We start from the raw sequence: 13,046 nt of genomic DNA, 5'->3' as shown, positions 1-13,046 counted from the left end.
CATTTGCTATATAATAAGCATCTTTTGTACTATGGTCCAATTCTGCTTTATCAGAGTAAATTATATTAGATTTGCTCTACTGTCATTGCAGACAGAATCTGGCCCAGAATGAGGTATGAATCCCCAGGATTTTCCTGCCTCATGCACTATTCAACAGGCACACTGAATAAAGCAGGATTCTAATGTGATCACATAAATAGTTTATCATAAAATTAAGGTTTCATATGCACATCTGTGCATTTTCTTACTGGAGTGCATAAATTTAACAAATCTAATGCTTTCTTAATAGATTTCAAAGAATGCTGATGATTCACAGGATTTTCTACCATCAACTTTGAAAATATTTTACAGGTAAATAAATTTTTTAAAAGGTCATGGAGTAACAATCATTGTTCATATTAGCATTTAAAAAATGGTATTCAAGCACAATGAACATTGGACTGTACCAACCTTGGCCCCAATCCTGCTAAGAGTTATATATATATATATGCTTAACTTTAAGCACATTAAGTAAATCTTTGCAGGACTGGGGCCATGGGACTGGGGCCTCAGATCTCTGCGTGAAAATCCTAGCGACACTCATTGGGTTTGTGTGTTCGGAATGGCACCACTAGCCATGGTCCATAACCATGATATGCAACATCAGCCAACATTCTGAGATTCTTCTCCTTCTACCCATTCCATGATACAGGAATATATGCAGCAACTACAATGAGGCAGTATTTCAAACATCATTTCAAACTTCTCACAATGTACATGTTTTATTACTCACAAGTATGTTTTATACTTCTATCCATGCACAACAGTAAGAATTATTTAATCACCATGTTGTTATAAACCAGCAAATAGCCATTCTAAACCCATTATAAAGATTATACAGGACAACCTCAGAGTTACGAACATCTTGGGAATGGAGGCCGTTCATAAATGTGTTGTAACTCTAAACAAAGCGTTATGGTCGTTCTTTCAAAAGTTTGCAACTGAACATTAACTTAATACAGCTTTGAAACTCTACAATACAGAAGAAAAAAGCTTTCCATTTTATTAGTAGTTTACTTTTAACAGTACTGTATTTGCTTTTTTTCCTCTTTTGGTTTCTGCTGCTGCCTGATCCTGTACCTCTGGTTCCAAAGGACGTGTGTGGTTGAATGGTCAGTTTGTAACTCTGAAGTTCTACTGTATTGGTTAATTCCTTAGTTTACCTGGTGTTTTCATTGTATTCATAAATCTGAACCTTAGCCAGTATATTTGGACTGTTGTCATCACTTCCTACAGCTATCATCGGAGAATGAGCTCGAGAGCTACAAGTGAAAAATAAGTGCCATTACATTTACAAATTACTATCATGTGTAACACAATTTAAGCTATTTTAAGTATTACAGATTTAAAAAATTAAAAATGTTAATTAGATTGCAAAGTCAAGCACTCGAAAGTTAAGAAATGGCAGATTTTCAGCTGGCCGTGCAACCATCATTCTGTCCTCCAGAATGACCATCCTCCTCAGTGAATGAGACTGTGGAAAAAACAGCATGAAACTGAAGACTATCATATAATGCTGTCAAGGTTCCTTCCCCACCCTGAACTCTAGGGTACAGATGTGGGGACCTGCATGAAAGACCCCCTAAGCTTATTCTTAACAGCTTAGGTTAAATAGCTTCCCCAAGGTACAAACTTTGCCCTGTGCTTGAACCGTATGCTGCTACCACCAAGCGTTTTAAACAAAGAACAGGGAAAGAGCCCACTTGGAGACGTCTTCCCGCAAAATATACCCCCAAGCCCTACACTCCCCTTCCTGGGGAACGCTTGATAAGAATCCTCACCAATTTGTACAGGTGAACGCAGACCCAAACCCTTGGATCTTAAGAACAACAAAAAATCAATCAGGTTCTTAAAAGAAGAATTTTAATTAAAAAAAAGATAAAAGAATCACCTCTGTAAAATCAGGATGGTAAATACAGAAATAAAGAAAAAGGCAGTAATCAGATTCAAAACATAGAGAATCCCTCTAGGCAAAACCTTAAGTTACAAAAAGACACAAACAGGAATATACATTCCATCCAGCACAGCTTATTTTACCAGCCATTAAACGAAAGGAAATCTAAGGCATGTTCTAGCTAGATTACTTACTTACTAAACAGGAGTTGAAAGGCTGCATTTCTAATCTGTTCCAGGCAAAAGCATCACCAGATAGATCCTTTGTTCCACCCCCCACTCAAGATTTGAAAGTATCTTGTCCCCTCATTGGTCATTTTGGGTCAGGTGCCAGTGAGGTTACCTTAGCTTCTTAACCCTTTACAGGTGAAAGGGTTTTGCGTCTGGCCAGGAGGGATTTTATAGCACTGTATACAGAAAGGTGGTTACCCTTCCCTTTATATTTATGACAAATGCATATAAACATGGAGATAGAATTGGGGTTGTAATCATAAATTGGGCATTTCCTAACTTGCAAGTGTTTGTCTTTGCAACCTAAATAACATTTTTAACTACTAATTTGATGTGTAATTTCTTAGTGTTTTTAAGTAAAGTCAAAGGTAAAATAAACTGTATAACTTTTAACAGCTTCCACCTCACATAATGAATCAGGAATGTCTGAACCTGAACCTTCAGTACTGAAGCACAGATTACTACTATGTGAGCTAAACACATTCGCTGTCTCCAGGAGAAGACTATTGTTTCAAAAGAAGGGGTGGGTTGCCAGGTCCAAAGGTGAAAAATCCAAGGAACTGTAGCCCTGTCTGTGTGCCCTTGCCCCAATCCTGGTGTTGGGGGAACTCTTGTCCCAAGTGTTTCCCCCCCATAGAGGAGACTGGTGTCATGCACTGGGTCTAGGGGTAGCCTGCTAGGGACCCATCCTGTCTTCCATTCCGTCCCTCCCTAAGAGATGGAGGAGCCGCTTCCCCCATGGGGCCATATAGGGTTTACGGAGTGAGCCCAAACCACGTCTCTTTTAAGTTCCCCTCGTTCCCCAAAGGCGGCTTTGACAGGTCACTGGGTATTCCCTGTTCAGCATGTGTTACTGCTTTAGCAGTAGCATCAACCTGGCCTCAATGTTCAGTGACTTGGGAAGTCTTATAACATTTTCCTGAAGAATACAAGTGACAGAAAGGAAATGGTAATATTTAACACTGTATCTCAGGTAAATCTGAATGCTGTTTCATGAAACAAAGAAAAGACTTGTGTAGCCCAAACAGATTCCTCCTGTTAAATATCAACAGCCTGCTGAAAACAAAAAAGGAGAGTTTCTCAAAGAAAGCTCTCAAGAATCCTTTATAACAAAATTAGGCAAGCTTAATGTAGAGGTCACTACTCCCCCAACCCCACAATTATCATTCATTCTCAAACACTCAGACACTTATGATTTGATCCAACCAAACTAGATCAAAGTCTTTAGTAAAGTTTTCTTCTAGACCTGACAAAATCTTTTGTATTTTTTCTGCATTAATAAGTTTTAGACAAACTAATCTTTGGACTTTTCTTCCATTCATTCTTTAAACCTGTTTAAGTGATACTGTATAATTTACCTTGATGGATTCCAAGAAATGCAACTGCAGCTTAGCTTACATGAGATTTCATGCTGCAGTGACCACTGACTGAGATTCATAACATCTGGAGCTTCATATATTCTCACTACGCCATCTGCCGAACAGGTTGCTAACATAAGACCCATATGCTTGGGAGCAAACTTCACATCTGTAACAGATGTCCTACTGTCTACCAGAGTGGTCCTTTTTACCTGAAAGTAAAGGCAGTAATCGTTAAAGAAAAAAAACGCTTCTGAGCGTCCATCAATTATTTAGTCACCAGTTTAGGATGCAATTATGTGGCCATATAAATTGTCATATACTAGTGCTCCAAGGTCTAGAGTTTAATCTTAAAAATCCCTAATGGCTTGCCTACAGACACCTTCAGCACCAGTGTAACTATACTGGTTAAGAAACATATACAGTTAAATTAGTCCAATCTATTGTGGGCACAGTTATATCCATATAAAAGTGTTAATACTGATATAGCTTGATTTGGCAAGTTTACCAAAACCAGTTTCTAACCAAATAGTTAAATCAGTGTACAAACTATGTATGAAGGCCAGCAAATACCGTCAAGCTCTAAGTTTGGAAACAATCTTGAAAATGTGGAACAAATGTGCACTGACAAGTATATATGCCTGAATTTGCAGACATCTTGAAACCATGTGTCCGGGAGACGTGAAATGCTCTGTTCATATGTTGACTCTGAGGTCTAATGACGATGCTTTCAAATATCAATATTGTTAACTATTTCACTGTTGATCATTTCAGCAGAAACATCAAGATAATATACTACTTTGTTCTTGGAGATAGTTTCAGGTAGCTACAGTGGGGCAGATAATTTGTTAAGGTTTATTGGGATGAGAAATTTCAATTCCTTCCCCCATATTTAGAGTAATCACCCCTTCTGCCAAAAAGGTGAGAGCGCATATGCATGCACACAGAGATACATTTCCTCACCTGTATCAAAGCCTGTTTCCTGTGCACCAAAAAACCACCAAAATCAGCTTCCACCCCTGTTTTTGAGGGCCAAAAGCCATAAATATCCCCTATGCAGAAGTCAAACCTTCAACTTTATCCCCGCCCATCATATTTAGTGTAATTATACATTTTCAATACAAAAATTTTGCACGATAAAATTGGTAACAGCCTAAAATGGGCTGAATATCATAATAAAGGATACCATACTTATTGTTACATGCTGCACTGTCTGTGGGGGTAGGTGGGAACAGTCCTACATAATTCTGGGATTCCTGCTGCATAGAAAGGGTCTACTGTGCAATACGGAACATTAGAATTTTGAGGTAAACACTTTTTCCTCAGTGGATATTTTTTGAACAGAGAGAGGGGATACCAAAGTAAAATGTATAATATAAAAGATTCCAAATTTATAGCTGCAGACATCACTCTATAACGAAGTTGACAAAAGGAAACATTTTCGCTTGATGTTAGGAAACACTTAATAGCGACATCTATTTGTCAGGTTGCACGCTGAAAACCATGCCAGTCATTTAAAACGAGCCTAGACAAAGTACAATCCTAAATTAACAAGGGAAACTGTCAAATAAATGACTATTATTTTATATTAACAGAAAAGCTCCATAGAAAAGGACAAACTCTCTCTAGCTCTATTTGGGAATCGAAAATGGGTTGAAGAAAAGAGAACTCCCACCAGATTACAATAACTTGCAGTTTGGAACAATTTCTAATTTAGCCAAGTTCAGTCCTCTATTTAATTCTGGAGTTTTAGCAGCTGAAATCTGTGGTCCTTAATACTTAACTATCAATAGATGAGGCATAAAATATAGGAGAATTAAAGTATGTGCGTCTCAAAACTAACAACAACATTTCAGGTCTCACCCAGTGACTCTGCCCTCGAAGTTTATCATTCGACTCTCCCACTATCTCTTCCCACACTACAGCAGTTCTGTCAAAAGAGCAGGAGGCCAGGACCTGTCCAAACTCAGGATGAGCCCATGTCACACGCCACACGGACCCACTGTGTGTCTGGGAAATAAAAAAAAACATTGTAGCCTACAGAATGCATATTTCACTTGCAATCATGGGAAATTTAAAGTTAATATCTTATTTTTAAGTATATCAAGTTTTCTAGGGAAGTAAGAAATTACAGCTATAAAAGCAAAAAGTAACAAATCTAAAAGGCTTTTAGAGTACTTCTTTGAAGTGAATCCTCACTGACAAGGCTCCAAATTCTACATCAGCTACACTACTTATTGAAAACCATGTTCAAAATTCCTTAATACCTGGAAAGATTAACTACTATAAGTTAACCAATAAGGTATATGGGTTTATTTCTCCAGTTTAGAAATTACTACTATACCCCTAAATTTGAAGAAGTGGTTAAAAAGCTAAAGAATATGTCTTAACATAGAAATTAAAGCTATATTTTAAACTGCCATATGCTGCTGCCATCATCTCTGACTTCATGGGCACTTCTCCAAAGTCCATACTGAATACAGCTGATTTTACTTCCTGCCTGCTGCTCCTTTTTCAAGTCTCTCAGACTGCCTACTTCTTTTCTTAAGAGGAAAGGACTCCAAAAGCTTCACTTGGATTTCCAACTTTAGAATTACAAGATTTTGATGCACTAATTCCTATAATACAAACTACAGTACAACTCAAAAGTTGACCACCTCAGTACTCTTTTGTAACTATGTGGATTGGCCTCACTGAGAAGCTCTTCTCAGAAAAAAAATACGGAAAAGTCATGTCCTAATACTAGACTCCTTCAAATCCATGGATATCTGCAATACATCTGTGGATGCGGACACCCGCAGACCATTTTTGCAGATTGGATGCGGAGATAAATTTTGTATCTCCGCAGGGCTCTCTACCTATAAGAGATAAGAGTTGATAAAATGACTTTTTGCCACTTTCATTTTCATGTCCCATAATGAGACTAGAACAGGGGTAGGCAAACTTTTTGGCCTAAGGGCCACATCTGGGTGGGAAAATTGCATGCAGGGCCATGAATATAGGGCTGGGGTAGAGATGCGGGAGGGGGTCCAGGTGGGGGCTCAGGGCAGGGGGTTGGGATGCAGGAGGGGTGCAGGGTGTGACAGAGGGCTCAGGGTGCAGGAGAGGTGCGGTGGGGTACAGGGTGTGGCCTCCGGCCCAGCACCACTTACCCTGAGCAGCTGCAGGGTGGCAGCAGCGCACAACAGGGCTAAGGCAGGCTCCCTGCCTGCCTTAGCTCCCCGCCGCTCCCAGAAGTGGCCAGCACCACATCCCTACAGCCCGGGCAGGTGGCCAGAGGGCTCCATGCACTGCCCTCACCTGCAGGTACCTCCCCCAAAGCTCCCAGTGGCCACGGTTCCCCGTTCCCAGCCAATGGGAGCTGCAGGGGGCGGTACCTGCAGGCGAGGGCAGCGCGCTGAACCCTCTGCCCCCAGGGACCACAGGGACATGGTGCCGGCCGCTTCCAGGAGCGGTGTGGGGCCAGGGAGCCTCCCTGAGCCCTGCTGCGCCACAGGACTGGCAATCCGGCCCGCAGGCCATAGTTTGCCCTCCCCTGAGCTAGAAAACAGTTCCAGCGACACACTGCAAAGTCTGAGCAACAATAACCAAAACTCTCTATTGTATTTTCTCCCTTCTGGCTCCTGAAGTTACTGCACATTTACTAAACATATCTGTAAATGTAATAAAGTCTATAGTAAAAGACCTCACTACAGCTTCTGCTCTTTAAAACTTTGAGAAGTGAGGTGAGACTGGTGGACTTTTTAAAATGAGAACAACTGGATTTGCAGATTAGCAAGATGATAATCAGGGAGTTTCTACTGTACAAAACTATGAGCCAGCAAATACTTCAGTAAAATGATTTACTGACAAAATACTGGCATAACCATTCATAGTTATACTGAAATAATAATGCTTACCTTCCAGCTGGCAGTACAGTGCCAATCCCCATTTTCACTTTTGTCCCAAACCTATTAAGAAACCAAAATGCAAACATATACTTTGTTAATCTAAGCATTTTCTTCCTGCAAGAAATGGAAGGTAAGCAAAGCTTACAAGACAGTCCTTGTACACAGAGGCACAATCCACATATACCAGGTAGTAACCTTTTCCCCCTGAAAACCCTGCCCATTCCTACATACCCTTGTATCTACATGGAGGCAGTTGCAGGACTAAGGTCATAAAAGCCATTTGAAAAATAGGAGCCTTATTTATTTTTGTATAAAAGAGTTTATTAATAAAGGTACACAGCCTGCTCACTTCATCTTAATCTGAGAAGAGCATGAGAATTCCAAAAAATCTTAGTTTCACACTCTGTTACACACAGGGTAAAAAGCTTATAATAACTAAGATGTGAAATTATGACTGCCTTCATGTGTGTAAAATATTATAATTAAAGGTTACTACTGTAAGGCTACTTTGTGCAAAGAAAAATCCAAAATGTTCCACTGTGTCCAAGCAGAAAGATAACTACATAACTGTAAACAAAACTTTAAAATGGCAAAATCTTAGCATTCCAAATACAGTGCTGAAAGTTGTAGCTTAACATTGATAAAAAGGTACTATTATAAATGGAAAGTAGTATTTTAGTGTTCACGCAATGAACTCTAGAGCTAAACCTTCTATTCCAGTGGTTCTCAAACTTTTGTACTGGTGATCCTTTTCACATAGCAAGCCTGAGTGCGACCCCCCCGCTTAATAAATTAAAAACATTTTTTAATATATTTAACACCATTATAAATGCTGGAGACAAAGCGGGGTTTGGGTTGGAGGCTGACAGCTCATGACCCCCCATGTAATAACCCTTGCGACCCCTGAGGGATCCCGACCCACAGTTTGAGAACCCTGTTCTATTCTCAAGCATATTTCCCACTTTTATCAATCACCTGTAACTTCCTCAAGCGCATTTTCTTCAGGCAGAAGTTTTACAAACTTGTTCTCAGATCAAAGGTTGGTTGTTTTTTTAAGTTTGAGGTAAACTGGTCAAGTTATTTTTGAGCAGCAAAAGCATATGACTTCAAGACTTTGACCAGCATTCCATTAACTTCACATAACTTAAAAGCAACTGATACTATACATTTCCAATTTGCCATGATTTTAATCCTCACTTAGGGAGGAAAAAGCAAATTAAATGTGAAAGTTGAGTATTTTTTTAAAATTGTGGGAATTATAAAAGTACCTGTCTGAGCATACATGATAGAACATTTAACTCATTATTTTATGTTACCTCAGCTTAATTTTACATCACATATAGTAGTACTATTAAATCTTCCAAACAATATAGAAAAGTTAAGTTTACTGTCACATCCATCCTCTACAGGAACCTGTTAACATTTTCTTTTCTTTAAAAAGAATAAAGGTAAATGCAATATGTTAATCTTAACTATATAAAAGAAAGCCTGAAAAATCATGTATTTGCAAGTCAGGAAATGCCAAAAGTTGACAGTTCCAAAAGCAATATGAACACAACAACATGCAAAATATTTTCTATTCTTGTTTCCTCTGCAAAGTGTAAAACTTAGTCTTTTTATAGTGTATATTTTTATGGCATGTGTAATAATATGTATCATTCATAATATATTAGGGCAAGGTAGAAAATCGCAAATAGAATACAGCATCATAGTGCACTGTGGTTAAACCTGGGCAGGAGAACCCTGACTACTTGCCATTTCTTGACTTGTGTGTTTGATTTCTTAGTTTTAACAATTGACAATTCGTACGTTTACTTATTACAGGAATTACAACAAAACTCGGACCTTCCTCATTGTGGCTTCCTCCTCACTGCTCTGGTAATAACGCAGTAAGGTGCTCGGACACTACCTTTCTTTTGCCCGCAGACTCTCACACCGGCTGCCTTTGACGCTTTTACCAGGACTAAGGGCTCGCTAGTTAGTTGGTGCGCGACACACGTGCCAGGGGTTAAAGGCTGGCTGGCTGCCCCCCTCACCGTGGCTCTGAGGGAACTGCCAGGCGGAGACGAACAAAACATCAACGCTGGGCACCTCCCCGCGGAGGCCGTGGCGGGGAGCGGCAGGCCCGGCCCAGGGCGGCAGAGGCGATCTCGCCGCACTGGGAACGCGTGGCGGCCCAGTCCTGGCCGCGCCTCAGGGCCGCACACGGCGGGTGGTGGGGAGCGGGAGCTCCCACGGCACGGCTGAGCCTGGTGCTTCCCGCCCGCCGCCCGGGACCCCGCTTCCCGCCCTCCCCGGGACTGAGCGGCTGGCGCGCCCTGACGCCCGGCAGGAACGCAGCGGCGGGGCCCCCGCACCTTGACGCTCTGGTCGCTGGAGCAGGTCGCCATGCGCCGCCCGTGGAAGTCGAAGGAGACATCGTGGATGAGGTCGCGGTGATCGGCCGCGATGCTGCGCGCCACGAACATCCCCCGGCCTGGGCGGCAGCGGCTTCCCTCCGAGCGCGCCGCTACGGCTTCCCCTGGCGCGGGGCAAGCGCGCCTCGCTCTCAGCCCCGCGCCAGAGCGAGGGTGGCTCGCGCGTGCATCTGCTCCCAGCGCGTGCGCACCAGGGAGCGTCCCTCGCGCTCCACCAGGGGCGAGCCGAGGCGTCTCGCGCGGCGCAGGGAAGGCTGTTGCCAAGCCCTTGGGAATCTGCGCGAGCGCAACGTGGCCCTGCCCCGCCGCCTCCTACTGCGGCTGCGCGGGTCTAAGGCGAACACCACAAGGAGGCCTTGTGGCACTTTAGGGACTAACACATTTATTTGGGCACAAGCGTTCGTGGGCGAGCACTAGGAGTGCAGGTGGGGGGTACCCTCCGGTATGCAGTACCAGCAAGAGGGTTTTAGCGGGTATGGGGTACTGGAAGGATTTGGAGAGGCTAGCCCCGCGGGGGGCCGGAGCTGCACTCAGTCTTTAGAGGAGCAGAATGTGGCTAGGGAGGGCATTCATTCTTTATATGGGTTTCACGGCACACTACATATGCTAACAAACTTGAACCCTTTTTTAAAGTTTGTTAGCGTATGTATTGTGCTATTAAAGTGGCCAGGAGTCCTCGAGAGAAGCCGTGCGGGGACGGAAGGTGTTTAAAAGGCAGGTTTTGATTCCTGCTCAAGCCTCTGGACCAGGGGTGGCCAACCTGGGCCTGAGAAGGAGCCAGAATTTACCAATGTACATTGCGGAAGAGCCACAGTAATATGTCAGCAGCCCCCAAACAGCTCCCCTCCCCACCCCTCTCCCAGCGCTTCCCACTCAAGGGCAGCCCCCCCAATCAGCGCCTCCCCCTGCCTCCCAATCAGTTGTTTCCTGGGGTGCAGGAGGCTGGGGGGGGCCACGGAGGGGGAGGAGCAAGGGCATGGCAGGCTCAGAGGAGGGGGTGGGAAGGGGTGGAGTGGGGGCAGGGCCTGGGGCAGAGCTAGGGGTTGAGCAGTGAGCACCCCCCCCCCCGGCACATTGGAAAGTTGGCGCCTGTAGCTCTAGCCCTGGAGTCGGTGCCTGTACAAGGAGACGCATATTAACTTCTGAAGAGCCGCATGTGGTTCTGGAGCCACAGCTTGTCCACACCTGCTTGGGACTATGAACATAGACTGATGGAAGCATTCTAACCAAGGGACTGAGGACTTCAAGGTAATCTGGAGCCTTCATATTTCCTTGATCCTTTGCAGATGGACTTATGAGTTTGATAGGTACACAGACTGTTCTAGCCTCATTGATTGCTGATTCGTCCCTTGCAATGGACAAAGATCAGATATCGTCTGATTTTCTCATATAAGTCAGCAGCCTTTGAGATCTGTGGTATAAGCAACATAGCCCTTGCTTGAGTGGTTTTGTTCTTTCCTCTCCAAATGTCAAAGCCTGTTCCCATTGAACTCAACAGCAAAACTTTTTTTTTATTTCAATTGGAACAAGATTTGTCCTGAAGAGACAGTTCTCATGCACATTCTGCCAGGCTGATTTTGATTGCCCCTCCTGTATATCATGTTGAGGAAAATAAAAAAACAATTTGGCTAAAGTTCTGTCAAGATGCATATGGCACACACTGTTCTATGCCTCTTTTCCATCAAATCCAGGAAGTACCGGTGGCTCCAGGGGCCCAAAGCATCATTTTACAACTGCATCTGTTAAAATTTTAGACAGGTAAGGCATGTCGGAGGGGACAGGGAGAGCGTGAGGGCCCCGGGGTGGGAAGCAGTCACATGGAGGGTCACGTGTCCCCCACCGTGTTCCTCCCATGAGTGCAGTACCAGCAAGAAATGATTTCTGCTTGCACCACTGGCTATAACTCACTTCATCAGATGCATGGAATGAAAAATACAGTAGGCAGGTATAAATATACAGCACATGAAAAGATAGGAGGGGGTCAGTGCTAAAGAGGCCAGTGTGGGGGGGTCAGTGCTAAAGAGGCCAGTTCAATCAGGGTTGATGTGGCCCATTCCCAACAGCTGACAAGAAGGGGTGAATATCAATAGAGGGAAAATTGCTTTTTGTAGGGCTAATGAGGCCAATTCAATCAGGGTGGATGTGGCCCATTACATTCACACCAGGGTTGTGTCGCCACTGACCCTTGCCCAGGCACCAGCCCAAGGATGCATCTTCCATCTCAAAGCTTATTGTTGTTAATATAAGTGGCCTAGCTCCCGAAGGCCTTAGACTCCGCAGTAATTGTCTGTAATGCGGTGACTTTTTAGCACCACATTTGACCAATTCCAAATGGTCAGGGATTGTTCAAAGTATCAATGGTCAGAATCCCATTGATTTGGGGGGCCACTGGAAAACTGAAAGGGGAAAAGTGGTGGACACATGGAGCCCCTGCCCTATGATTAGCACAGTAGTTCTCAAGCTTTTGTACTGGTGACTCCTTTCACATAGCAAGCCTCTGAGTGTGACTCCCCTTTTCAATTAAAAACATTTCTTTACATAAATAACACCATTATAAATGCTGGAGGCAAAGTGGGGTTTGGGGTGGAGGCTGACAGCTCACGACCCCACATGTAATAACCTTGTGACCCCTGAGGGGTCCCAACCCCCAGTTTGAGAACCCCTGAATTAGCACAACAGGATTTAAGCACTTGCAATAGTCTAGCTCAAAGAACAGGTTGAGAACACCAGTTACTGTTTTCTAGCATAACTCCTCATATCTTCTCATCCTCACAACAGAGTTTCATATGCTGACATGCTGAATTATTTATCACCTGACAGAAAGCAGAATAATGGTTTAGGAGTAATGTGGATATGCACACAACCATTGATAGGATGGGTTTCAGAGTAACAGCCGTGTTAGTCTGTATTCGCAAAAAGAAAAGGAGTACTTGTGGCACCTTAGAGACTAACCAAATAAATTGGTTAGTCTCTAAGGTGCCACAAGTACTCCTTTTCTTTTATTGATAGGATGGGAAGAATGGGGGATTCTGCTATAAGGGGAGGGAAAAATGGGGGCCACACAAAGCCCAAGTCTTGAGGAAGGGGGTGGGACAAGTTGCAGAGAGCCCCCAAAATAAAGGAGGATGGGAGGGTGGCACATGGAGCTTGGGGTGAATGATGTTCCTATAGTCCAAGACCAGAAGTGACAATTGTAATCATCTGGCCTGACCTATGTA

The 13,046-nt window shown here is 43.4% G+C and overlaps 1 protein-coding gene across 1 annotated transcript in view; it reads right to left on the bottom strand.

Moving 5' to 3' along the window:
* CEP192 (centrosomal protein 192) overlaps positions 1–10,103 on the bottom strand; it is a 219,402-nt gene extending 209,299 nt beyond the window's left edge. The window contains exons 1-5 of the mRNA XM_077808693.1: positions 9,769–10,103; positions 7,421–7,471; positions 5,385–5,531; positions 3,522–3,733; positions 1,203–1,301 (exon numbers count right to left, since the gene is read on the bottom strand). Of these exons, the coding sequence (XP_077664819.1) occupies positions 1,203–1,301; positions 3,522–3,733; positions 5,385–5,531; positions 7,421–7,471; positions 9,769–9,879 (620 nt within the window). The 5' untranslated portion in view covers positions 9,880–10,103. The remainder of the gene's footprint in view (positions 1–1,202; positions 1,302–3,521; positions 3,734–5,384; positions 5,532–7,420; positions 7,472–9,768) is intronic.
* Between the last annotated feature and the right edge of the window lie 2,943 nt (positions 10,104–13,046).

This window comes from Eretmochelys imbricata, chromosome 2 (assembly GCF_965152235.1).
Source record: "Eretmochelys imbricata isolate rEreImb1 chromosome 2, rEreImb1.hap1, whole genome shotgun sequence".
Taxonomy (NCBI): domain Eukaryota; kingdom Metazoa; phylum Chordata; order Testudines; family Cheloniidae; genus Eretmochelys; species Eretmochelys imbricata.
This window is presented reverse-complemented; position numbering and strand designations above follow the sequence as displayed.